This window comes from Physella acuta, unplaced genomic scaffold (genome assembly GCF_028476545.2).
Source record: "Physella acuta isolate Inbredline_101_S28 unplaced genomic scaffold, ASM2847654v3 ptg000933l, whole genome shotgun sequence".
NCBI classification, from domain to species: Eukaryota; Metazoa; Mollusca; class Gastropoda; family Physidae; genus Physella; species Physella acuta.
The window spans coordinates 211,649-239,516 of NW_026732450.1; the positions used below are offsets into that span (position 1 = coordinate 211,649).

Sequence of the window (27,868 nt, forward strand, 5' to 3'; positions counted from 1 at the left end):
CTAGACTAGCCCAAACACAACTAGAACAGACCAGAAAGCTATTCTAGACAAGACCACGCAAATAATCTAGACTAGACACTAGGCACGTGAAAACAGCAAAATTAGACAAGAACAAAGAATATTACCAAAATACACGGAACAAAACTAGACCAACCTAAACCAAAACAAATATAGACTACACTAAACAATGAAACTGGACTAGACTAACCTAAACTAAACCAAATATAGACTACACTAAACTATGAAACTAGAATAGACCAACGTAAACTAAACCAAAACAAATATAGACTACACTAAACTATGAAACTAGAATAGACCAACGTAAACTAAACCAAAACAAATATAGACTACACTAAACTATGAAACTAGACTAGACCAATCTAAACTGAACTAAAACAAATATGGACTACACTAAACAATGAAACTAGACTAGACCAACCTAAACTAAACCAAAACAAATATAGACTACATTAAACAATGAAACTAGAGTAGACCAACGTAAACTAAACCAAAACAAATATAGACTACATTAAACAATGAAACTAGACTAGACCAACCTAAACTAAACCAAAACAAATATAGACCCCACTAAACCGTAAAACCATACTAGACCAACCTAAACTAAACCAAAACAAATACGGACTACACCAAACAATAAAACGAGACTAGACCAACCTAAACTAAACCAAAAAACCCACACTAAACAAAACCAAATACAACTAAATCAAACAACCAATCTCGCTATGACCAAAACAACAAACCTAGACTAGACTAGGCCGAACAAGCTATTCTAGAGAGCAGGGCCGTGTATAGAATAACGTTTGTCCTTTCCCTGACTCCAACACGACTCAACTCTCCACCTAATGAATCTATTTATCGACACCCGGTAAGGACAAAGAGACACGCCTCTCTGCTGCTTGCATTTTAATAACATTGGCTTGATCAAGGACAGATAACTCTAGAAGGGGAAATAATCTACACGCTATTGTAACTGAAGCAGGTACAGAAAAGGAATGTATAGGCATTAACAGACAAATCGTTCTAGAAATAAACGATTTAAAAAGATAATAATCTACATTTTTTTGTGCATACTGTTAACTTTAATTCAGCTAGTTGAGAACGCATATAATTTTTTATGAGGAAATATGGCAAGGATTTACACATTAAAAGTTTTAATGTCAAAAATATTAAAACAAAAACAATACTTGAAGAAATTGTTGAGATCAAATCGTGTATAAAGGTGACAGTAAAAATAGACACGGGAAGTGATAGAGGGGGAAAATATGCTGTGTGTAAGATAGTACTACACTTCAGAAGTGACAGATAGAAATACACATCAGAAGTGGCAGATAGAAATACACATCAGAAGTTACAGATAGAAATGCACGTCAGAAGTGGCAGATAGAAATACACGTAGAAAGTGAGTGAAAGAACTACATGTAGTACGTGAAAGGGAGAAAAAAATGTAGGAAGTGGCAAAATAAAAATTCATTCAGGAAATGAGGATGAGAATTCATTTTAGAAGTGACGGATAAAAAATACCTGTAGAAAGTGACAGATACCATACCCGAAGTGACAGAAATACATACAGGTGATGGGATACAATATTCCGGCGCTCCCAGTGTAGCCGGTGAGAGGAAACAAAGACTTTGTCGTCTGGCGCACGCCAACAACAGCCTCGATATGGATCAATATCAACACACTTATCAAACAGGGGCGGATAATTCCATCTTAATGCCGACTTGTCTCCCCTTAGAAACAAATGGACAGCGAGTGAGAAAAAAAGTGTATCGAGATAGATCTATATATTTTTGACGCGGTTATGTATTAAGAGAATGAAGTGTTGGAACAAAAAAATGTCGATACATGTCTGACAGCTGTATAGTAATGAGTATACAATAGTTGCCTAGATAATGTCGGCCGAAGATTGTTAGGCAGCAAATTGCTACGACGTGTGTCAATATCCCTGACGTTTTATTGTACAGTTACTTTAATAAAGGATTACCTAACTAATACAATAGTTCTTACGTTTTTTACTCTACCTGACATCGATGTCAGCATTGGCTGAACTTGATATCGACATTCACGCTTGGCTGAGCAAGGCCATATCATGAGCTTCAGCAGCATATACATACCTCATCGATTAGCAGTACCATCATATTCGTTGATTGTCAATAATTAGAATTTAATTTGTTTGCTATGTTCAGTGGCGTAGCCAGGATCGTCTCATGGGGGGGGGGGGGGGGGTGTTCAAATTTTTCCCGCATTATAAATGTATATATCAGAGGCGTAGCGTCCCTCCCCGGCCCCCGAGGACAAACTTTTGATTTGCACCCACCCCCCCCCCCCCGTCAAACTTTTGATTTGCACCCCCCGCTCAACCTTTATGTATCTACCGAGGGGTCTATGGGGGGGGGTCTGTTGTTGATGATACTAATTAAACTAATGTAAACTAGAAGTATGGCTTCTTGGAAAGTTCCAAAGTAAATATCTTAATAAGAAAACATTTATTTCAAGACAATGTATTCACTGAGACAACTACCCAACATAAAAATTATTTTTAAAAAATTCCAGTAGAAATGAATCAAGGTCCCGACACAATGAAAACTATCGGGTTTATCCGATACATTCCACTGGAACATGTCACAAGGGTTGTCTCGCTTGAAACTCTGCCTGCTGCCCTCCCTCCTCCCCCCCCCCCTTTTTCCCCCCTGTCCGTCCATGCGAGAAATGGAGTCAGGGGTCAACGAGTTCACGCCACGAACATGAATACGACGAGATGGCGACGGGCTCGGCTGATCCACACCAGCCGTCGCTTAGTCAAGCCGCGGAGTGCTGCATGGGTGGCTTTGGTAGGACGAGCAGGGGAGGTAACAGCCGAGGGAATAAACCAAGGGAGACAATCAGACACGACGGTAATTGACAAAGCTGAAATCTCACTGAGAAGATGAGTTGGTTTTTTTTTTTACTGTAAATTATTTAATTCCGGCACATTTATTATTTCCAATGCCGTATTTTAAAACACAAATATAGTACATTGATTTTATATAGATAAAAATAACTACCTCTATTAATGATCCAATTTTATTTCTCTTAATTGCGAGTTTATTTTTTTAAAATTCGGGGCCAACACAGAGAACTATATGAAGTATATGACAAGAAAACATTGCTTATTGGACAATACAGAGGCATTTGAAATAGAGACTGACTTCTCCCCCCCCCCCCCCTTCCACTTCCCCAAACATATGTGGTCGAGGTAATTTAACGTTTTAGGAAGACGAGTTGTGTTATGGGACATTGGAAGCTGCGGTGAGTAATGGCTGCCAGTAATTACCCAGATTTCGCACACCAAGTCTCCGGTTGCAAGGGGAAGCAAGCGAGGCAACTCCAGCTTGGGTTATTTCCACTGGCTGGTGTAATCATTTCACGACAGGGCGAGTGCTGTGTGTTATCGCAGGCGAGAGGCAGGGTGAATAGTAATAACAATAATCATAACAGAGAGGGGGGGGGGGGGGTAGGAGAAATGTTATAGCAAATTATGAAGTAGGAAATAATAAAATCATGCGGCTGATAGTTAACATTTAATAACAATGTGCGTTTTTTTGTCATCACGGCTACCGCCATACTTTTAATCTACATCCATTTGTACAAACTTGTTTGGTCAATGAAAGGCAGACATGTAGTGAGTACATGTTTTCGCTGGCATATACAACGTGAAGAACTTTCTATTACATATACAGAGGGACGGCGGAGTCAGATGGTACAGAGCACAACTGCTTACCCGAAAGTCTCGAGTTCGGATCCCGGGCTCGTGTCTGTAGGACATACATGACTCCACTCAGCGCTAATGGGTACCTGACTCATGTTAAGGAAACAAAGGCGGTTATCTCCATAATGCCGGTGTCCTTGAAATAGATCAACTGTACTTCATCTGCCCCATGTGTTTTGGGCAGGAGAAAACAATATCAAGATGGAGAGTTGAGGTTAGAATTTGGATTAGAGTGTTGTTAAGACAGTGGGTATTTGTGGAAAGGCAAAAAATCGTTGAGTGACTGGGCTGGACCCAATGTTAGAAGGTGAAATTATGTTACTTTAATTACATACAAACTAATGAGGAGAACAGCCACGTTAAGACACGAGTTCAATTAAGTTCAAGCATACACAGCTCAGTTAAAACACAGCGAGGTACGCTAAACACAAGCATTCATCCTTAAACGCAGGGCCGAACACATGGACACCATCACACTAAAACACTCGACCATACGCTAAAACACAAGATCATCACCACGCTAAAACACAACATCACTAGCACGCTAAAACACAACATCACACCAACACTCTCGACCATACGCTAAAATACAAGATCATCATCACGCTAAAACACAACATCCCCAGTGGGCTAAAACACAAGATCATCACCCCGCTAAAACACAACATCACACCAACACTCTCGACCATACGCTAAAATACAAGATCATCATCACGCTAAAACACAACATCAACAGTACGCTAAAACACAAGATCAAACACCCCGCTAAAACACAACATCACACCAACACTCTCGACCATACGCTAAAATACAAGATCATCATCACGCTAAAACACAACATCAACAGTACGCTAAAACACAAGATCAAACACCCCGCTAAAACACAACATCACACCAACACTCTCGACCATATTCTAAAACAAAAGATCATCACAACGCTAAAACACAACATCGCCACCACGCTAAAACACATCACGCTGATGAGAGAGAATCTAACCCCCGTATTAAAGCACCCTTTGGCACCAGGCCGCTCTGCCCCTACAAACTTAAAAAAAAAATTCCCTTTAAATAAAGCTTAGCATTTTTTGTTGGCTTGGTGACGCAAATAGACGGCAGGGCAACGAGGCACCGTCAAAAAAATCTGGCCATCTAAAACTTGATCAAATCCACGTCATTTGGCAGGGACGACCAAGCCAAGTTATCTCTACATACAGACCATGATATAAGGGGATATATATATATATATATATATATATATATATATATATATATATATATATATATATATATATATATATATATATATATATATATATACACATGACTTTTACAAACTACATTATTTATTGCTCAATTATAACTTGTCCGTAACAGGGCATCGGTCGGCCTTTATTAGAACATATCCATATCGATACCTGAGCCTAAACATTATCTTAGCTTACACATAAACAAACATCAACACAATGAACCTTGTATTATACAAAACGGAAAATACAATATATAAATATCGGGTAACAGGTGTGTTTGTGTGTGTGTGTGTGTGTGTGTGTGTGTGTCTTAAAGATTTTATTTCCTCATTTAATTTGACGCAAGGAACACTCCCCCCCTCCCCCCACCACAAGAATGTTGACCAGGTTTAGACACTCAGTTATGAAGACACAGACCGGTCAAAGTTATGAAGACACAGAATGGTCAACAAAACGTCACTAGACCCGTGTGAAGACGAAAGTGATCAGACCAATTAAAAAAAACGAAGGGAGGGAACAAGGTAGGGCTTTGTCTTCTAGCTCTTACCGTCAAGCCAAATGACAAAAAAAAAAAACAACAACAGAGGGACAAGTGGTATGATTGGCCAGCCTCACATCACGTAACAAGACAAGTTATGACAAGTCCGTTATGACTACCTATTAACGTTATGGGTTTAAGTTAGCTTAACGTGGTTATATTAGTATTATCAACATTTTAAAAATAACCCAGACTAATGTGTCCACTTCAACAACCATATTTATACATCTTTTTATACGGAAATTTAAACAGTTTTCCTTTTTATAACGCAGCAAGCACGGAGTTTTAACTTCTATACAGGTAGCCGTACTACCATAATAGAATAGCCGGTATAGTTCGACAATAAACCTGAGATTAATTAAGGTACTGTTTTAAAATATACATACTCTGCGACACTAATAGTTTCGATAAATAGGGTACGTTTAATCGAAAAACCAACGTCTATTAAATCACATAAACTAAGTTAGACAATTAAAAAACAACTTTATAAAAAAAAAGTCACCAGTAAAGAAAGGGAGATAAAAAAAAACAACCCTTGCTTTATACGAGAATCTATTGAACGTTGCCACGGAATCAATACGTGGCCGAAACAATGATCAGGGCAAACTGTTTACTTAATGAATGAGTTCAATATGGGCGGACAACTCTCAACCAGCGTTTCTAACCTTACATGCATGCTCCAACTTTAAACAGATATTGCACAATCCGGTGCTGGTGTAGTTTTTTGTTAACTCCCTTCCTGGTAGATGCTTATCGACTGCGATTAATTGTTTTTTTTTTCTGACGAGAGTGCTTTGAACAAAAATGTAACAAATTATGTATGGCCTGGACGAGACTCACGCCTACACACGCCAGCACCTGCATTGCAGACGCTCAATCAGCACCAGCCAAAAACAACATCGACAGCATAAATCACGCCCCCTTCTCCTACATCATTAGTCATGTATAAAATCGTGCAAAAGTTGCTGTTGTTAAAAATTTTAAAAAAAAAAACATCACATTTTAAGCACTTTTTTTAAACTATCGAATAGGTCCGTGCAACAAAAAAATATAATAATAAATAAAATCCCAACCAATGCACTTAGTGATGTAGCACCCTAACCATGACCATCCACACCGAACCATGCACTTAACCAGTCATGTAGCAACTTGTCCACGACCTTCCCGTGTATGTTTACACACACACACGCGCGCACACAAACCCTCAAACATGTGCGAGAAATTACCTCCATATAATTAAACACGGGGTTAAACACATGCACGTGCACGCAGGGGAGACTAATCCTAGGTGAGCCGTTCACCCGCGTTACGTAATGGACACAGCCTCTCCGTGCACTCCCCCCCCCCCCCCCCCTCCCGATGCTATGTGATTAACATTAACACGCCAAGAGTGCAGCAAAGACATAAATCGTGTACACCTAGTCACATGACCATCACGTGACCAGGACACATTTAGAAACAAAGAGACCATTATGGGGCGATGGGTAATCCAGCATTAGAGCATCCAAGTGGGATGTAAATGGCAAACATCATTTACCTAAACGCTACATGTAAATTTAAAACACCATTAACTTTACATGTAAATTTTAAACACCATTAACCTGACATGTAAATTTTGTACACATTACTTTTTTTATCTTCCTTGTAAATTCAAAACATTTAACTTACATGTCCATTTTCAACACCATTGACCTAAATGTTACCGAAAATAAAACGGGTGACATTAAGCTCATGATGTGAAGTTATTGTCTTTACAAGCTAGTGACTTCTGATTGACATTAGAGATTTATATAGGCGTCACTTTTTGTTATGGGGGATGGTAAAGAATAATGAGTTAAGTGTTGGCAGGGGGTTTGCTTTGGAATTGATTGTTTGAGAGTCGCCTAAATATTCGCAGTGGTGTCTTTTTAAGGAGAGGATACTGTTGGTGGATGGAATTGTTTCAGCATTAGATAGAGTAAAGAGAGGGGTAAAACGTGTAAATATTTTTGTCGTATATAGCAAATAACGGCTCTGATAAAAAAAACAGTTGTAGTGGTAAAAAAATGTGTTTAATATTTAAATTACGCTGCTTCAAACACGCAATATAACATGCTCTAACACATACGTGTACTTAAATACTAACACGCGTGTCAAATAATGAGAGCACGGTCCAACAGTCAACAATGTAACAGGTCTAACAAATGGTCTGAATGATGCACACAGCACCCCCTAATATCCACCAAACTATATGTTATGTGTAAGATCTAGACAAAAGCACACATGATAAATGACTAGGCGTATTACACATACACACATGCACGCCCACACCTGTGTATTGTTTGAATACAACAGCTGATTTCATCTGCGTTAGATATTTACCAGGTAACCCATAACATACGGCATATATAGATAGTGCAGGTGAGAGTACATAACACAGGTAAACAAATACATATCAATGTATATCTCCAGGTAAACACACGTGAACGTAAAACACCGAGGCGAACTTAAATGTAAATCACAGGTAAACAACACACTTAAATGTAAATCACAGGTAAACAACACACTTAAATGTAAATCACAGGTAAACAACACACTTAGATGTAAATTACAAGGTAAACAACACACTTAGCTGTAAATCACCGGGTAAACAACACACTTAAATGTAAATCTTTTGTAAACAACACACCTGAATGTAAACATACATAAACAACCCACAGCAGACGCTAAAGTCTTTTAGCTCAATGCGCTTAGACGTACCACACCAATAATGATATTATGTTTTCGCAAGTGGAAACCAATATGCACCCTGTGGCGCTGTACGTTAAAACAAACAGTGCATTTCTCCCCCTTATCAGTAGTATATTAGGTCCCTTTTGGAGCGAAGGCGCAGGCGCAGGCGCACCCAGGATGCGCAAAGGATATATAGTAAAATACTCGGATGCGCAGGGGGATGCGCAGGCGCCGGATGGACAATGAGATATAGTAAAATACTCACCCACCTGGGTGGAGTGGGTGATGCGGATGTACAACGACATATAGTAAAATACTCCCTGGGGGAGCAGGAGGTACAACGAGATATAGTAAAATACTCCAGCCGCAGGCGCAGGCGCAGGGCGGATGGACAACGAGATATAGTAAAATACTCCGGATGGGGATGCGGATGGGGATGGGGATGGGGATGCGGATGGGGATGGGGAGGATGCGCAGGGATGCGGATGGGGAGTAGGTCAGTAGGTCAGTAGGTCACCACCGGTGACCTTGTGACGTAATCAGTGACCTTGTGACGTAATCATTGACCTAGTTACGTAATCAGTGACCTAGTTACGTAATTTTAATTAGTTTGAATTTAATTTTTAATTTTTAATTAATTTTTATTAACTAGTTACGTAATTTTAATGCGTTTTTAATGAGTTTTTAAATTTTTAATTAATTTTTATTATCGAGTTACGTAATTTAATTACTTTGATTGTATTTTTATTTTGTTTAATTTGTTTGTTTACTTGTTGTTTAATTTAATTACTTTGTTTATATTGTGTAATTTTTATTAACGAGTTACGTAATTTGATTATTTGTTTACTTTTTAATTATTTTTATTTTGTTTATTTTTAATTTTATTTTATTTTATAATTAGTTAAATTATTATTAACTAGTTACGTAATTTGATTTTAATTACTTTTGTTTATTTATTTATTTGATATATTTCTTTTTCTTTGTTGTTTAATGTTGTTTATTTATTTGAATGTATGTATGTTTTAAATAAAAGACTAACACTAGCATGTACTAGAACAGTCTTTGTATACCAGCCTTTAACCAGGCGGGCAACATGTGTTACTTATCGATCTACTAGTGAGGTTTTCTCGCCGCTGCCCGTTTTAATGGGAATGTATTGATCGCACCCACGGGGCCATCACACCTAATTAAATCTTGTTATGCTTCACCGATTTTATGTGTTGTTCGCCGAAACGAACACAGCAGGGGGTATGATAATTAATTGAAAGAGCTAAGTGCCTCTCCGCAAAGCCAGCGTTAAGTGTGGGAACATCTGTTACCACGTTAATCGGTTTTTTCCCCCCGGTTGGATCCCGTGCTTTTCACTAACAGTTATACGGACAGTATCATAGGTTTTTGGTTTTCACCGAGGCAATGTTTTGTTGTTGGTTGGTGTAGAGTTTATACGAGGGTCGGTGAAGTTTTCACCGAGGTTGGTTTTGAACTCGAACCATACATGTTTAAGAATTACTAGGTGTTAATTACTTTGATCGCATTTTTATTTTGTTTAATTTGTTTGTTTACTTGTTGTTTAATTTAATTACTTTGTTTATATTGTGTAATTTTTATTAACGAGTTACGTAATTTGATTATTTGTTTACTTTTTAATTATTTTTTATTGAGTAGTTACGTAATTGGATTTTAATTTTTTGAATTTTTAAATTTTTAATTTTATTTTATAATTAGTTAAATTATTAACTAGTTACGTAATTTGATTTTAATTACTTTGTTTATTTGTTTATTTAATATATTTCTTTTCTTTGTTGTTTAATTTGTTGGTTTGTTTATTTGTTTGTATGTATGTTTTAAATAAAAGACTAACACTATCATGTACTAGAACAGTCTTTGTATACCAACCTTTAACCAGCCGTCCTACAGCTGTTACTTAGCGATCCGCCCGTGAACCTCCCTGCCCGGGGATTTATGGGTTTTATATTGATCGCAGCTACAGGCCCATCACACCTAATTAAAGTTGGTCATGCATCGTGGATTTATGCCGGGTTCGCTGGCAACAGCTGGTGCTGTAATTAGGCTGCACAAACGGGCTTTTTTACTACCTTGTTGTAACTATTCGATTATAGCGAGGGTCAGCAAAAACAAAATATATTTAAGGGTTGGAATTTTCTTTCAACCACCGTTAAGTCAGGTTTGAGACGAAACGAAGTCTCGATAGGTTCGTGTTTTTTAATGGGCGACAGGGCGACTTGGTGCGTTGGTACGTAGGTATGCGGGGTTAAGGTTCTATAACTCTATATATTTAAATACACATACGCGCGCGCGCGCGAAATTCATACTGGGTCAATAAAGGCGGAGAGAACTTATAGGTATACATTATCATGGTGACAACAAAAGCGATCCTTATTTTATTTATATGAAAGCGTGTTTTCCAAAAAGTGATGCGAAGCACTTAGGTCATTATCCAACAGCTGTTGTGCGACAGCTGGTGGTGTAATTAGGTTGAGCAACCGGACATTACCTTGATGGTTTTCTAGTACGCGTATGCTACACGTATATACACACACACACACACACACACACACACACACACACACTAAAATTAGAACAAAAGTCTTCTTATATTTTATTTGTTTATTAACGTTTTTCCAATTCATCAAAGGCTTTTAAAATTTCAGCCTGTAAACTTAATAGGCGCTCAAAGCAGACGCGACTCATACTAACACCAGAATTTGTAGGAAAATTAAGATCGGTCCCATCTATAAGCTCTCTAAGATTTAAAGTGTTTTTGTTCATGAATTGGCTGACAATCGCCAATTTAAATCCGGTGTGATTCATCGTTCGTATTTCCGTCACTTTATTGTTACCTCTGGCCACAAGTATCCAATCTTCATTAGACATCTTGAAATAATCTTTTATAATTAGTTCCAATAATTTGAAGTGTTAAACGTAATATAATACGATCGTTAATATATTGACGATTCGCTGACGCCGAAAAGGGTTGTAATATAACTTTTAAATTTGCACCGCGCGTTTAATCGAAAGAGCTAAGTAGTTAACCGCAAAGCTACCGTTAAGTGTGGCGACAGATGTTACCAAGCGGGTGGTAATGTGGTGGTGGTAAGGTGGTGGTGGTAAATTTGCTTAAGATTATAAACTTCAAGTTTTAAAAAGCAACAACGTTATAGTACGTCGTGTCAAATGACACACAGTTTAAAATGTCTACATTTAAATTTCACCAAAATAAGGGTGTATAAACTAAATATGATATGACGTTAGCATACATATCATACAATCTAATCATTCTAAAGTACAAATCAATAATTTTGATTGATTAAGGGGCTGGGTGAGTTATTTTTATCACTATTCGCCCTTCCCCTTCCGTTTGTCCGCAACCCCTTCCCCCTTCTCCCATCCCTAACCTCAATACCAACCGATAGATACACAGACCGTACCACTACCCATTCTATTCCATTTAAGAGACAAAGGCTGTATGACAATCCTAAAGACAAATATTTATTCAACTAATATCACAACCCCTAGACACTACTCCAACAGACTGGGATATGTAACTTGTAGACGCCACTCCTCGTTGAATATCTCTTGCACCCTACCCACATTGACAACTTTGTCCGCCGCCCTCGCCCTATCCCTAAACACCCGCTTGATAAACACACCATACCACTACCCACACTATTCCCTTGGACAGACAAAGGACAAAGTAACAGACAAACATTTATCCCCCTTCGTTTACTGTCACAAGTGACAACGTTCCCATCCAACTCCGAAACATCCATGCCCCAATTTCGAAACTAGCCTCGTTGAAAACTCCCCTGACCCTAGTTTAATTTTGCCTCACCGATTCCAAAACAGTCCTGTACCAAACATCCATGTACCAATTTTGTTGAAAACAAAGACCGTCCCACTCTAGTGTAAACTCTACCCCGACCAACTCCGAAACAGGTATGGTCCACGTTTGAAATCTGCCTCGGTGAAAATAAAACCATCCCACAGTAGTAAAGACTCGGCCCCTATCACTTCCAAAACATGCATGTAGTAACTTTGAAACCACCCTCAGTGAAAATTTCATCGACCCTAGTATGAACACAGCCCCTGTCCATTCCTAAACATGCATGTACCAACTCTGAAACTCCCCCGACCCTAGTATGAACTCGGCTACCAACAATTCCTAAACATGCATGTACCAATTTTGTAACCTGAAAACTTCACCGACCCTAGTATGGACTCTACACCTACCCCCGACCCTAGTATGAACTCGACTGCCAACAATTCCTAAACATGCATGTAGTAACTTTGAAACCACCCTCGGTGAAAATTTCACCGACCCTAGTATGAACACAGCCCCTGTCCATTCCTAAACATGCATGCACCAACTCTGAAACTCCCCCGACCCTAGTATGAACTCGGCTACCAACAATTCCTAAACATGCATGTACCAATTTTGTAACCTGAAAACTTCACCGACCCTAGTATGGACTCTACACCTACCCCCGACCCTAGTATGAACTCGACTGCCAACAATTCCTAAACATACATGTCCCAACTTTGTAACCTGCCTCGGTGAAAACTTCACCGACCCTAGTATGGACTCTACACCTACCGATTCCAAAACATACATGTTCTGAGTTCGAAAGCACTCTCGGTGAAAACTTCACCGACCCTAGTATGAACACGGCCCCTAACAATTCCAATGCTGCATGTACGAACTTTGAAACCACCCTCGGTGTAACCAAAACACATCCGTCCCTAGTGTAAACTCTACCGCATCCAACTCCTAAACATGCATGGTCCGAGTTCAAAACCCAACCTTCACCGACACTAGTATGAACTCGGCTACCAACAATTCTAAAACATACATGTTCCGAGTTCAAAACCAACCTTCACCGACACTAGTATGAACTCGGCTACCAACAATTCCCAAACATCCATGTACCAACGTTCCAACCTGCCTCAGTGCTAACAAAACTCCCCCGACCCTAGTATGGACTCTACACCTACCGATTCCAAAACATGCATGTTCCGAGTTCAAAACCAACCTCGGTGAAAACTTCACCGACCTTAGTTTAACTCTCCCTAACAATTCTAAAACATACATGGACTAGCCTCGAACCCTGGCTCGGTGAAAACGTCACCGACTCGTGTATAAAATCTGTCCCAACCAACTCCAAACCTTCCCTGCGCACCCGAATAAAAATAACTCACCCAGCCCCTTAATCAATAAAAATTATTGATTTGTACTTTAGAATGATTAGATTGAATGATATGTATGCTAACGTCATATCATATTTAGTTTATACATACTTATTTTGGTGAAATTTAAATGTAGACATTTTAAACTGTGTGTCATTTGACACGACGTACTATAACGTTGTTGCTTTTTAAAACTTGAAGTTTATAATCTTAAGCAAATTTACCACCACCACCACCACCACCACCACCCGCTTGGTAACATCTGTCGCCACACTTAACGGTAGCTTTGCGGTTAACTACTTAGCTCTTTCGATTAAACGCGCGGTGCAAATTTAAAAGTTATATTACAACCCTTTTCGGCGTCAGCGAATCGTCAATATATTAACGATCGTATTATATTACGTTTAACACTTCAAATTATTGGAACTAATTATAAAAGATTATTTCAAGATGTCTAATGAAGATTGGATACTTGTGGCCAGAGGTAACAATAAAGTGACGGAAATACGAACGATGAATCACACCGGATTTAAATTGGCGATTGTCAGCCAATTCATGAACAAAAACACTTTAAATCTTAGAGAGCTTATAGATGGGACCGATCTTAATTTTCCTACAAATTCTGGTGTTAGTATGAGTCGCGTCTGCTTTGAGCGCCTATTAAGTTTACAGGCTGAAATTTTAAAAGCCTTTGATGAATTGGAAAAACGTTAATAAACAAATAAAATATAAGAAGACTTTTGTTCTAATTTTAGTGTGTGTGTGTGTGTGTGTGTGTGTGTGTGTGTATATACGTGTAGCATACGCGTACTAGAAAACCATCAAGGTAATGTCCGGTTGCTCAACCTAATTACACCACCAGCTGTCGCACAACAGCTGTTGGATAATGACCTAAGTGCTTCGCATCACTTTTTGGAAAACACGCTTTCATATAAATAAAATAAGGATCGCTTTTGTTGTCACCATGATAATGTATACCTATAAGTTCTCTCCGCCTTTATTGACCCAGTATGAATTTCGCGCGCGCGCGCGTATGTGTATTTAAATATATAGAGTTATAGAACCTTAACCCCGCATACCTACGTACCAACGCACCAAGTCGCCCTGTCGCCCATTAAAAAACACGAACCTATCGAGACTTCGTTTCGTCTCAAACCTGACTTAACGGTGGTTGAAAGAAAATTCCAACCCTTAAATATATTTTGTTTTTGCTGACCCTCGCTATAATCGAATAGTTACAACAAGGTAGTAAAAAAGCCCGTTTGTGCAGCCTAATTACAGCACCAGCTGTTGCCAGCGAACCCGGCATAAATCCACGATGCATGACCAACTTTAATTAGGTGTGATGGGCCTGTAGCTGCGATCAATATAAAACCCATAAATCCCCGGGCAGGGAGGTTCACGGGCGGATCGCTAAGTAACAGCTGTAGGACGGCTGGTTAAAGGTTGGTATACAAAGACTGTTCTAGTACATGATAGTGTTAGTCTTTTATTTAAAACATACATACAAACAAATAAACAAACCAACAAATTAAACAACAAAGAAAAGAAATATATTAAATAAACAAATAAACAAAGTAATTAAAATCAAATTACGTAACTAGTTAATAATTTAACTAATTATAAAATAAAATTAAAAATTTAAAAATTCAAAAAATTAAAATCCAATTACGTAACTACTCAATAAAAAATAATTAAAAAGTAAACAAATAATCAAATTACGTAACTCGTTAATAAAAATTACACAATATAAACAAAGTAATTAAATTAAACAACAAGTAAACAAACAAATTAAACAAAATAAAAATGCGATCAAAGTAATTAACACCTAGTAATTCTTAAACATGTATGGTTCGAGTTCAAAACCAACCTCGGTGAAAACTTCACCGACCCTCGTATAAACTCTACACCAACCAACAACAAAACATTGCCTCGGTGAAAACCAAAAACCTATGATACTGTCCGTATAACTGTTAGTGAAAAGCACGGGATCCAACCGGGGGGGGAAAAACCGATTAACGTGGTAACAGATGTTCCCACACTTAACGCTGGCTTTGCGGAGAGGCACTTAGCTCTTTCAATTAATTATCATACCCCCTGCTGTGTTCGTTTCGGCGAACAACACATAAAATCGGTGAAGCATAACAAGATTTAATTAGGTGTGATGGCCCCGTGGGTGCGATCAATACATTCCCATTAAAACGGGCAGCGGCGAGAAAACCTCACTAGTAGATCGATAAGTAACACATGTTGCCCGCCTGGTTAAAGGCTGGTATACAAAGACTGTTCTAGTACATGCTAGTGTTAGTCTTTTATTTAAAACATACATACATTCAAATAAATAAACAACATTAAACAACAAAGAAAAAGAAATATATCAAATAAATAAATAAACAAAAGTAATTAAAATCAAATTACGTAACTAGTTAATAATAATTTAACTAATTATAAAATAAAATAAAATTAAAAATAAACAAAATAAAAATAATTAAAAAGTAAACAAATAATCAAATTACGTAACTCGTTAATAAAAATTACACAATATAAACAAAGTAATTAAATTAAACAACAAGTAAACAAACAAATTAAACAAAATAAAAATACAATCAAAGTAATTAAATTACGTAACTCGATAATAAAAATTAATTAAAAATTTAAAAACTCATTAAAAACGCATTAAAATTACGTAACTAGTTAATAAAAATTAATTAAAAATTAAAAATTAAATTCAAACTAATTAAAATTACGTAACTAGGTCACTGATTACGTAACTAGGTCAATGATTACGTCACAAGGTCACTGATTACGTCACAAGGTCACCGGTGGTGACACATATGTTCCCACACTTAACGCTGGCTTTGCGGAGAGGCACTTAGCTCTTTCAATTAATTATCATACCCCCTGCTGTGTTCGTTTCGGCGAACAACACATAAAATCGGTGAAGCATAACAAGATTTAATTAGGTGTGATGGCCCCGTGGGTGCGATCAATACATTCCCATTAAAACGGGCAGCGGCGAGAAAACCTCACTAGTAGATCGATAAGTAACACATGTTGCCCGCCTGGTTAAAGGCTGGTATACAAAGACTGTTCTAGTACATGCTAGTGTTAGTCTTTTATTTAAAACATACATACATTCAAATAAATAAACAACATTAAACAACAAAGAAAAAGAAATATATCAAATAAATAAATAAACAAAAGTAATTAAAATCAAATTACGTAACTAGTTAATAATAATTTAACTAATTATAAAATAAAATAAAATTAAAAATAAACAAAATAAAAATAATTAAAAAGTAAACAAATAATCAAATTACGTAACTCGTTAATAAAAATTACACAATATAAACAAAGTAATTAAATTAAACAACAAGTAAACAAACAAATTAAACAAAATAAAAATACAATCAAAGTAATTAAATTACGTAACTCGATAATAAAAATTAATTAAAAATTTAAAAACTCATTAAAACGCATTAAAATTACGTAACTAGTTAATAAAAATTAATTAAAAATTAAAAATTAAATTCAAACTAATTAAAATTACGTAACTAGGTCACTGATTACGTAACTAGGTCAATGATTACGTCACAAGGTCACTGATTACGTCACAAGGTCACCGGTGGTGACCTACTGACCTACTGACCTACTCCCCATCCGCATCCCTGCGCATCCTCCCCATCCCCATCCGCATCCCCATCCCCATCCCCATCCGCATCCCCATCCGGAGTATTTTACTATATCTCGTTGTCCATCCACCCTGCGCCTGCGCCTGCGGCTGGAGTATTTTACTATATCTCGTTGTCCATCCCCATCCGAGTATTTTACTATATCTCATTGTCCATCCGGCGCCTGCGCATCCCCCTGCGCATCCGAGTATTTTACTATATATCCTTTGCGCATCCTGGGTGCGCCTGCGCCTGCGCCTTCGCTCCAAAAGGGACCTAATATACTACTCTTATCAAGTAAAACGTAAATATCTCTATGTACAGCCCTCCTATCTGTCAATCAAACTACCAATCAAGCGGCAGATCTCTTAAGTCGATATGTAAATAAAATGTGTTTGACTAGCTGGCTCTGTAGTCGGATTTTTATCTGAAACTATGCCGTAAAGTACACCAGCAAAGGAAGTAACAAAATGTAAATATACAGAAAGGGAAGTAACAGATACAGTAATTATACCAGCAAGGGAAGTAACAAAACTGTAATTATATCAGAAAGGGAAGTAACTAGACGAACTATACCAGCAAGAAAAGTAACAAAACCATAAGTGAATCAGTAAGGGAAGTAACAAAACTGTAAGCAAACTGGAAAGGGAAGTAACAAAACTGTAAGTATACCAGAAAGGGAAGTAACAAGTATAAAAGCATGGGAAGTAACCCAAAAAAAAACCATCAAGAAAACAAGTGTGTTATGGCAGCATTATTCATTGGTCGAGGCAAGGGACATCACCCAGCGTCAGACTATCCGAGATCAATACGACTTTATGTCGATGTAGGGAAGCGAAGCTGAACAAAATGTCCCCCCATTCCAGCACCAGCGATAGATTATCTGTGCAGGGAGCGCTGTAAGGAGGGAGAGACTTCCGGTAGGATGCTTCATGACAGGGGTCACTTCCGGTGGGTTCGTCATTCGTGACTCTGCGAGTTCATACCGCCCCCTTTTTTTTCACAGAGACCACCTCTATACATACAGCAACATGCAGGAGATGGCTTCTTTCTATATTAACACGAGACAGACACTCACTCTAGATATGAGACGAGCACTCACTCAAGATATGAGACAAGCACTCACTCAAGATGAAACAAGCACTCACTCAAGATATGAGACAACCACTCACTTTAGATATTAGACAAGCACTCACTCCAGATATGAGACAAGCACTCACTCAAGATATGAGACAAGCACTCATTCCAAATATGAGACAACCACTCACTCAAGATATGAGACAAGCACTCCAGATATGAGACAAGCACTCACTCCAGATATGAGACATCCACTCACTCAAGATATGAGACAAGCACTCACTCAAGATATGAGACAAGCACTCCAGATATGAGACAAGCACTCACTCCAGATATGAGACAAGCACTCACTCCAGATATGAAACAAGCACTCACTCCAGATATGAGACAAGCACTCACTCCAGATATGAGACATCCACTCACTCAAGATATGAGACATCCACTCACTCCAGATATGAGACAAGCACTCATTCCAAATATGAGACAAGCACTCACTCCAGATATGAGACAAGCACTCACTCCAGATATGAGACAAGCACTCACTCAAGATGAAACAAGCACTCACTCAAGATATGAGACAAGCACTCACTCCAGATATGAGACAAGCACTCACTCAAGATGAAACAAGCACTCACTCAAGATATGAGACAACCACTCACTTTAGATATTAGACAAGCACTCACTCCAGATATGAGACAAGCACTCACTCAAGATATGAGACAAGCACTCACTCCAGATATGAGACATCCACTCACTCAAGATATGAGACAAGCACTCACTCAAGATGAAACAAGCACTCACTCAAGATATGAGACAAGCACTCACTCCAGATATGAGACAAGCACTCAAGATACGAGACCAACTCTCAAAATATGACACAGCTTCATAGATTATATATACAACCTCCCACCCAAGATATGCGACCACCTCCCACGAAAGATATGAGACCACCTCTCATTCAAGATATGAGACCACTTGTCATTCAAGATTTGATACCACCTCCCACACAAGATATTAGACCACCTCTCATTCAAGATATGAGACCACCTCTCACTCAAGATATGAGACCACCTCTCATTCAAGATATGAGACCACCTCTCATTCAAGATATGAGACCACCTCTCATTCAAGATATGAGAACACCTCTCATTCAAGATATGAGACCACCTCTCATTCAAGATATGAGAACACCTCTCATTCAAGATATGAGAACACCTCTCATTCAAGATATGAGACCACCTCTCATTCAAGATATGAGACCACCTCTCATTCAAGATATGAGAACACCTCTCATTCAAGATATGAGACCACCTCTCATTCAAGATATGAGAACACCTCTCATTCAAGATATGAGACCACCTCTCATTCAAGATATGAGACCACCTCTCATTCAAGATATGAGACCACCTCTCATTCAAGATATGAGACCACCTCTCATTCAAGATATGAGAACACCTCTCATTCAAGATATGAGACCACCTCTCATTCAAGATCTGAAACCACCTCTCAATATATGAGACACAGCTTCACAGATTAAATGAGAACACCTCTCACTCAAGAATTGATACCACCTCCCACACAAGATATGGAACCACCTCCTACTCAAGATTTGAACCCAGCTTCCTAGAAGAGACCACCTCTCTATAAACGAAACAACCTTAATATAACGGTGACATCCCGTGGTCCATCACCCGGGACTCCCAGGTCCGGGGAAAGATCACATCCGGCCCGCCCGTCACTGTACGCCACATCATTTAGGCCGAGAGATGATAGAGTGACATTACATTAGCACCTGAGCCCACCTATTGTCCATGTAAGAAAACGTACGGCCGGGCACCCAGGACAGCCGGCATAAAAGATTCAAGTGTGAGAACCGGACAATGTCCGACCCCAGCACCAACAAACGTGCCACTGGTCTGGGACAATGGACGGGGGGTTTGTCCTGGTCAACTCCCATCTGCATTGTACGGGAGAGGAGAGAATGGAGCTCTTCGACACACATAAACCAGGAACAGCAAGCTGACGGTACAAATGTAAAGTAGGAGGGGTGGGGTACTGAGTGAATCTTCAAGAAACAAGAGTGGAGATGGTATAGAAACAAGAGTAGAGGTGGCATAGCTAGGTGGCAGTCAAGGAGAATTGGTACTTGTCATTTGATACCCAGGACTGGACAAGATCGTCAAACGGGACTGGTGATTTAGGTAGGCTAGACTAGAGAGAAGCATTAAACAACAGCACTTTAACATTAGACACGATGGGCCGGCTTGTAGGCGGATTGGTTGGCAGGATTTCAACAAGGGTCTGTGGGACGGTTAAACAACACGTGTGGGTGTAGGGTTTAGGTTAGAACATGACTTACAAATCGTGACATTTACACAGAATTACTAACCGAGACATACAATGACAATCCATTACATACAATCAGAATACATGACATACAAACATTCACAATCCATGACATTAAAACAAGACCGCAAACCATGACATACAATCACAATCCGCGATATTTAAACAAGACCACAATCCATGACATACAAACAAGCACAATCCATGACATACAAACAAGCACAATCCATGACATACAATCACAATCCGTGACCAGCAAACAAAAACCACACAGCCTACCATACAAGGAACACCCAACTATGGCCATGCTTACAGTAAGATATCACGGTCGATAACACGTGACTCTGTCAGAATAAAAGTCGACTGACGAGCATTGACAGACTGACTTCAACGGTCCACCATAGACTGTACCGGTCGATGGGCACGGTGGTTTATAGACTGTGCCGGTCGATGGGCACGGTGGTTTATAGACTGTACCGGTCGATGGGCACGGTGGTTTATAGACTGTACCGGTCGATGGACATGGTGGTTTATAGACTGTACCGGTCGATGGACACGGTGGTTCATAGACTGTACCGGTCGATGGACACGGTGGTTTATAGACTGTACCGGTCGATGGACATGATGGTTTATAGACTGTACCGGTCGATGGACACGGTGGTTTATAGACTGTACCGGTCGATGGACATGATGGTTTATAGACTGTACCGGTCGATGGACATGATGGTTTATAGACTGTACCGGTCGATGGACACGGTGGTTTATAGACTGTACCGGTCGATGGACACGGTGGTTTATAGACTGTACCGGTCGATGGGCACGATGGTTTATAGACTGTACCGGTCGATGGGCACGGTGGTTTATAGACTGTACCGGTCGATGGACATGATGGTTTATAGACTGTACCGGTCGATGGACACGGTGGTTTATAGACTGTACCGGTCGATGGACACGGTGGTTTATAGACTGTACCGGTCGATGGGCACGATGGTTTATAGACTGTACCGGTCGATGGGCACGGTGGTTTATAGACTGTACCGGTCGATGGGCACGGTGGCTGCTAATCGATAGAGCCGAGCCAGCCAACTCAGCCATAAAATGCCTTGGTTTAAAAGCTTTGTGAACTGCACGTGACATTACCTCCATAAAACAGAGTTAAAAGACCTCTTCACACCCACACACTAGGATCACGCCCCCCCCCCTTCGGTACAACAACTACAACAATACATAATTTACCGCAACCACCCCATCCCCGCAGCAGAAATTAACACCAACAATACAATGTGAACCACACACACACACACACACAAAGCAACTAGACATTATCATGCGTGATAACCCCCCCCCCTCAAACACAGCTTAAGTTACACTTACTCTTTAGTCATAATCATTACTCTCCCCCCCCCCCCATTATTCCTTGAAAGCTACTGACCAACGCTCCCTTCCCAACCCCTTCTCCCGACACAAATGCATGTCTACTCCATGTCATGAGAGTAGCTCACTCACGATCTAAAAATACTTTACTTAAGATGACAGCTATCAGAACACACTTGGCCAAATCTTTAAAAAGTATCATCAGAACACGTTTCATTTCCGGGCATAAAACAATTATAAAATCAAACGGTACGGAAGCGTTGCTTCAGGTTAGAAATTCTGATCGTAATATGCCTGTAAAGTGAAGTCAACGATCGTTCCTGATTGGACTAAAACGGTTGTAACCGATCGTTCCTAGTTTGACTAAAACCGTTGTAAACTATCGTTCCTGATTAGACTAAAACGGTTGTAAACGATCGTTCCTAATTTGACTAAAACCGTTGTAAACGATCGTACCCGATTGGACTAAAACGGTTGAAAACGATCGTTCATAGTTTGACTAAAACGGTTGTAAACGATCGTTCATAGTTTGACTAAAACGGTTGTAAATCAATCAGTGTTGATTAGCCCCACTCGTCAGCTGGGAGCAAACAGGACAGCAGGTGTGTCGTGTCAACGGCGCTGTTTGTCACAGGTCGTACAGTGGTCACATGGTGTACAGGTAAGTTAGGGCACAGGTCAGTCAGTTAGGTTTAGATGATGATTTCAGGTTAACGTTATTACGAACTCATCCTCATAACCCTCCAGGATATGAGACCACCTCTCGTTGTTTTAACAGATATGATACACGTTTATTTTAACAGGTAAAAATGTCACCTACACTCCCAAGTTCATAGAGATTATAACTTCACCCCCCCACCCCGTTATCATAGCATGACACCATCTCCCACTATAATAAAATAAATGACACAAACACAATCCGCAACCTTTTTTTCCCCCAATACTATACGAGACCGCCCCTCCCCCCCCCCCCCCCCCCCAACAGACACGAGACCAGACACACCTGTCACCATCTTGTCACAACCTGGTCAACCTGTAACATATCCTACATGCCACTCCAACACCCCCCCCCCTTTTCTCCCCCCCCCCCCCCCCCACCAATATTACATACTAATTGCTGTACATGGATTGCTAAGCCAGTGACAAAAACAAATTAGGTGGTGAATTTGTAATCTGGCTAAACTACCCCACCCCCCCCCCTCCCCCCCACCCCACGCTGAGAAATGAATTTGTCAAATTATCATCCATCAGGTTGAGCAGCCAATAAATTCACAGCCTCCATTCCAGGCCACTTGTCAGACTAACGATAACAGGATGCTGGGCAAACAACAAGCAGACACAGCCTGGCTAGCAGAGACAGAGGGGGGGGGGGGGGGACCCATGGAGGTGGGGAGCTACTCAAATCACATGGAATCTGACTGTAAACATTATCTAATAGCCCTATCTACATCACTCACAAACCTCACTGGCTACACTGTTAAAAAGTCTATTATGTATGGAGATTAAAAAGAAACAAACAAAATTCAGCAGAAATAAAATGACTGAAACACAAAGGTGTAGGGTGTCTGTTACAACTGCTAACGTATTCAACTTCACTTCCACCAGCAATTTCATAATCATTAACTAATTAATTAAACCAAAAAAGAAAATATCTAAGGAAAGTACCATAAAGACAAGAAAAAAAATACTATATTTTCATACTGTCGTATCCACCCACAACATTTAATGTTTAAGAGTTAAGTAAAAGAAAATTATGAATTAAAATTAAATGAAATAATTGTAAAAAAAAAAAAAAGAATCATAAAGAAAGCCTGTCAGAATTAGGTTTAACTGTCACAGACATGAATGCTCCATCAGTTCAACAGATTAACTACATGCGAAAAAAATTGTTTATCATAAACAAAGATCAAAGAGAGGATACACACATATGATACAAGCAGGAGGAAAAACAACAGATGAGTTATGTTTGAACTGTCTCTGATTGGTTAAGAAGCCGACAGCTGATTAAACACACAAGGACTTAACGTGTTATTCTAATAAAAATTATCAGTTTAATGATAAGTAATAGTACTGATCATTTTTTCTTAAAAGCCGTCTAAAATTACTAGGTCTTCCTATCTAAAGAAAAATTCTAATTATAACTAAAAACAACTTATTTCATTAATTTCTTAATTAACTGTCCATTTGAAATAAATTTGTTGTATACAAAGATAAGGAACAGAATACAGTGGTGTGTATTTTACTTAAAGTGCACTAGAAGGGTGCAAAGTGATATAAGAATGACTAGGCTACTCAACTAGTTATCTTTACAAGAAATAGTAGACATACGACCTATTTTACAAGTTGTGTACACAAGCACACACATATGTTCAATCATATTCCATCTTATGTTTGTAAACCATATGTCACAAATATAACAAAGTAAAACAAAGAAAGCTGTTTTTTAGATAAAAAGAAAAGATGAAAAATAGAATTTTGGTTTTCATTCAAACATTAAAAGAGACACTTGCAATAAAATCTTATCCAATTTCAATTTGCAGACTGATTTAGAATAATTTTGAATTGAGGAAAAATAAATAGAGACACTGCGTGTTGATAATGTAGTTGTGTGAAGTACACCAGTAAGTACAAGCTTTAGCATGGCAAATGACAAGTTGAAAAAAAAAGGATGCTTAATAAAATATCACACTTGTTAAAAAAATAGAAACAAAGGCTGTATTTGCCATGCAACACTATATTATATTTCTTGGTATCACTATTGATTTAGTTACTAAACCTAACCACAACACTGTTAATCAGCAAGGCCTACACAACATAAAATGGTAATGCATAAGCCTATTGTCCATACAAATTGAAACTTCAGCTGTATACGTTTTTTAATGCCTTTTTATACCTAATCCCTGTCATGTTAATAAAGCTTTTATGGTGAGACACTTCAATATCTTAGAACATTAACACAGGGCTGATATTTGTCACAGACTAGTCAAAAGAATAGAGTCCAGTAATTTGGTATTTGTTAAATAATTACTTCACATGCTTAACATCATCTATAATCCATACATAATACTAAGGAGTTGTGTATTTCTACTTGCATATTTTTTTTATATGCAACAAATAAAATTTTGTAAAGCCTGTATTTTTTAGCTGTTATGTATCATGGTCAAGTAAAGCTTAATCCTAATCCAACATTTAATATTTGTTAACTTTAAGGTAGGTTTTGATTAAACTAAAAGAAATATGTAGTCTTATCTTAAGATATTTTTAAAACAGCCATCTGGTACCACATAATGATCAAACTAGGGTTTTATGTGAGTATATCAACGTACATGTCAGCACATGAACCACTTGATAGGACTAAACTTGGTAGGACTCTCTAATTAATGGGGAAAGCTATTTCTAAGCTAATAGGCTAATGAATAACAATAAATTTAAATTGCTGATTCAGTTATTTTTTAAAACCAATATTAGTGATATGGTTCAATGGTGGATCAATGCGTTTTATTACCATATTTAACAATTAGCGGCATAAGCCAGTCTAATTATCTTTTACTTTACTATTTAGTTAAATTATGTTTTGTAGAATTTTATAGACTACTAAAGAAACTAAAGTAAAGAGATAAGGGCCACTGAATTGAAAATAGGCTCTAATAAAGTTAAATTTGACTATTGACAGGACTTTTTTTTAATTTTAAAAACAAAAATTGTAGGTTCTAGCTTGTCTGTAAGAATAAAGTTAAGTACCATCTAGATTTAATCTAGATTAGAATATAGATCTAGATCTAGAATCTAGATAACTGTAACAAACCAGCCAAAAAATATTAAAATAAAGTTTGATTAATTAATTAAGGCTTATTAAGGCCTGGGCACATTGACAGAATATTTAATTTAAATTATATTAGGCCTATAATAATAATATTATTATTAGGCCTAGTCCCCTTGGCTTCTTTGAAACTTCTTTCTAATATCTAGAAGTAGAGTAGGCCGGCATATCTAACCCATTCTATAAGCTCACTTACTAGACCTAGAGTCTAGCTAGAGATGTAGAGGCCGATTATTTAAAAATACGCCTAACAAAAAAAATTTCCCCCAATATTTTTAAAAAGGCCTGGCAAAGTAAAAAAATAAAATAAAAACAACAACAAAGCCAAAGCTAAGCAGTAAGAAATAATTTTAAAAATACAATACTGTTGGATTTAGAGGGGGGAGGGGAAAAAAAGTATTTTTTAAAATTTTGAAATAAAATGTAACTTACCAATGCAAATGATTAAAAAGAGTGATGGAAAGACAGTTGTGACAGAAGACAGTGACCCTAGCCTGATGTCGAACAAAGGCAGCAAGCCTCTTGCGTTGTCTTTCGTTTCTTTCGCTACTCCGAGAATAAATTTTACAGAACCGCTGAGCCGTCCAATGAAGTATGAATTGGTAGGGGACATAATCGTGTTTATTTCAAATTCGATGTCCCTTTAAATTTGAGTTCTTTTTAAAAACAAAACAACACAGTCATTTACTATTCTGAAAAAAATTGCGAAACATATTAATTTAAAATTAACACTTAAATAAGTTTACATAATACAATAATTAAATAAGGAAATTATTTGTATTGATTTATTTTGTTTGGTTTTAAACATAAATATGAATCTAGTCAAGAGTAGCCAAGACATTTTAAGGATCTTGCAAGCAAGATGATACTTTGACCCCTCACCAACCCTATCCCTAGGGGTCATCCATTATGATCCATACATGACGTCACGCTTTTTTGACGATTTTTACCCCCCCCCCCCCCCCGCCTCCCCTCCGTCACACGTCGTCACAAAAAGCCAGGACCCCCCCCCCCTAAAATGACGTCACACCTCAGCCTACAACCCCCCCCCCCCCCCTCAAAATTGCTATTGAATTTTTCTTAAAACATCGATATTTTTCCAAAATCTTGTCAGAACTCTGTCAACATAGAGTATTTTGAACAATTCACATAACCATTTATTAAAACCTTTTTCTAAAACACGAAATAACGACTAAAACTCTTTTTCTAACATTGCTTTTTTTATAATGCAAAAAAAAAGTGACGTCACAGCATCTGAACCCCCCCTTCCCCTCATCACACACCGTCACAAAATTATGGACCTCCCTCCCCCGCCCCTCATTTATGGACGACCCCCTACTCCCTTGCACTCATTTTTTTATATTACATACACAACACTGCTCATCCCCCCCCCCCCTTACGCACGAATTACAGCTTGATTTGCTGTTTTAAAAAAATAATTATTATGAAAATCACACCATTTTATTTAAAAAAAAAAAAGATCGCTCCTTAAAACTTAATTCGGTTAATTGCTAAGTATGTAGACTATTTTAAAACCCCCTCCTCCCCCCTCTCCATTACGAATTTCTCCTCACATCCCTGATCTTAGCCGTGTGATAATGAATGTCTAATTAAAATGTAGGCCCATTTATGTTTATTTTTAAAGATTTCAAACAATTGTAACTAAATCATAGTAGGCCTACATCATTATTTTTTGTCAAAGCCTAAGTAAGATGATAGATCTCGTCATTTTTTAGCGCAATTTCCATACTGGGATTGCGATTATTAACTCGTCATTTCTGGATGGATGTGTGTCCGCAGCCTTTAAGTCGTATCTCCTCCTCAACGAAGCAATATCGAGGACTAGTTCCAAAGCAAATATGTTAAGCAAGTTCCGAGGATGAACATAGGCCAAAAAATTCCCGGAATTCCTTCCTGGATTTCCCGGAAAAGCCAAAAAACCTCGAACAAGTGCAGTTTTTGCTCCATATCTCGGCAACCAGACCACTTAGCGACTTGAAACATTTACCAATCGATTCCTGCCATAATTTAGACCAATATTGCCGAAGAAAGTTTTCAAAAATATCCTTTCGTTCGGTCACAAAAAATTAATTAAGAACATTTAAAATG

The 27,868-nt window shown here is 38.4% G+C and overlaps 2 protein-coding genes across 5 annotated transcripts in view; one reads left to right on the top strand and one right to left on the bottom strand.

Annotated features, from left to right (window-relative positions):
• The window catches only part of LOC131953597 (arginine-glutamic acid dipeptide repeats protein), a 167,417-nt gene extending 141,107 nt beyond the window's left edge, over positions 1-26,310 (bottom strand). For all 4 annotated transcript variants that reach the window (XM_059316841.1, XM_059316842.1, XM_059316843.1 and 1 more), the window contains exon 1: positions 26,192-26,310. The gene's annotated coding sequence lies outside the window, so the exon portion shown is untranslated. The remainder of the gene's footprint in view (positions 1-26,191) is intronic.
• On the top strand, positions 19,137-19,736 carry LOC131953604 (RNA-binding protein 12B-like). The gene has a single exon (XM_059316850.1). It carries the CDS (start codon positions 19,137-19,139, stop codon positions 19,734-19,736), a length of 600 nt encoding a protein of 199 aa, XP_059172833.1.
• Positions 26,311-27,868: the final 1,558 nt, after the last annotated feature.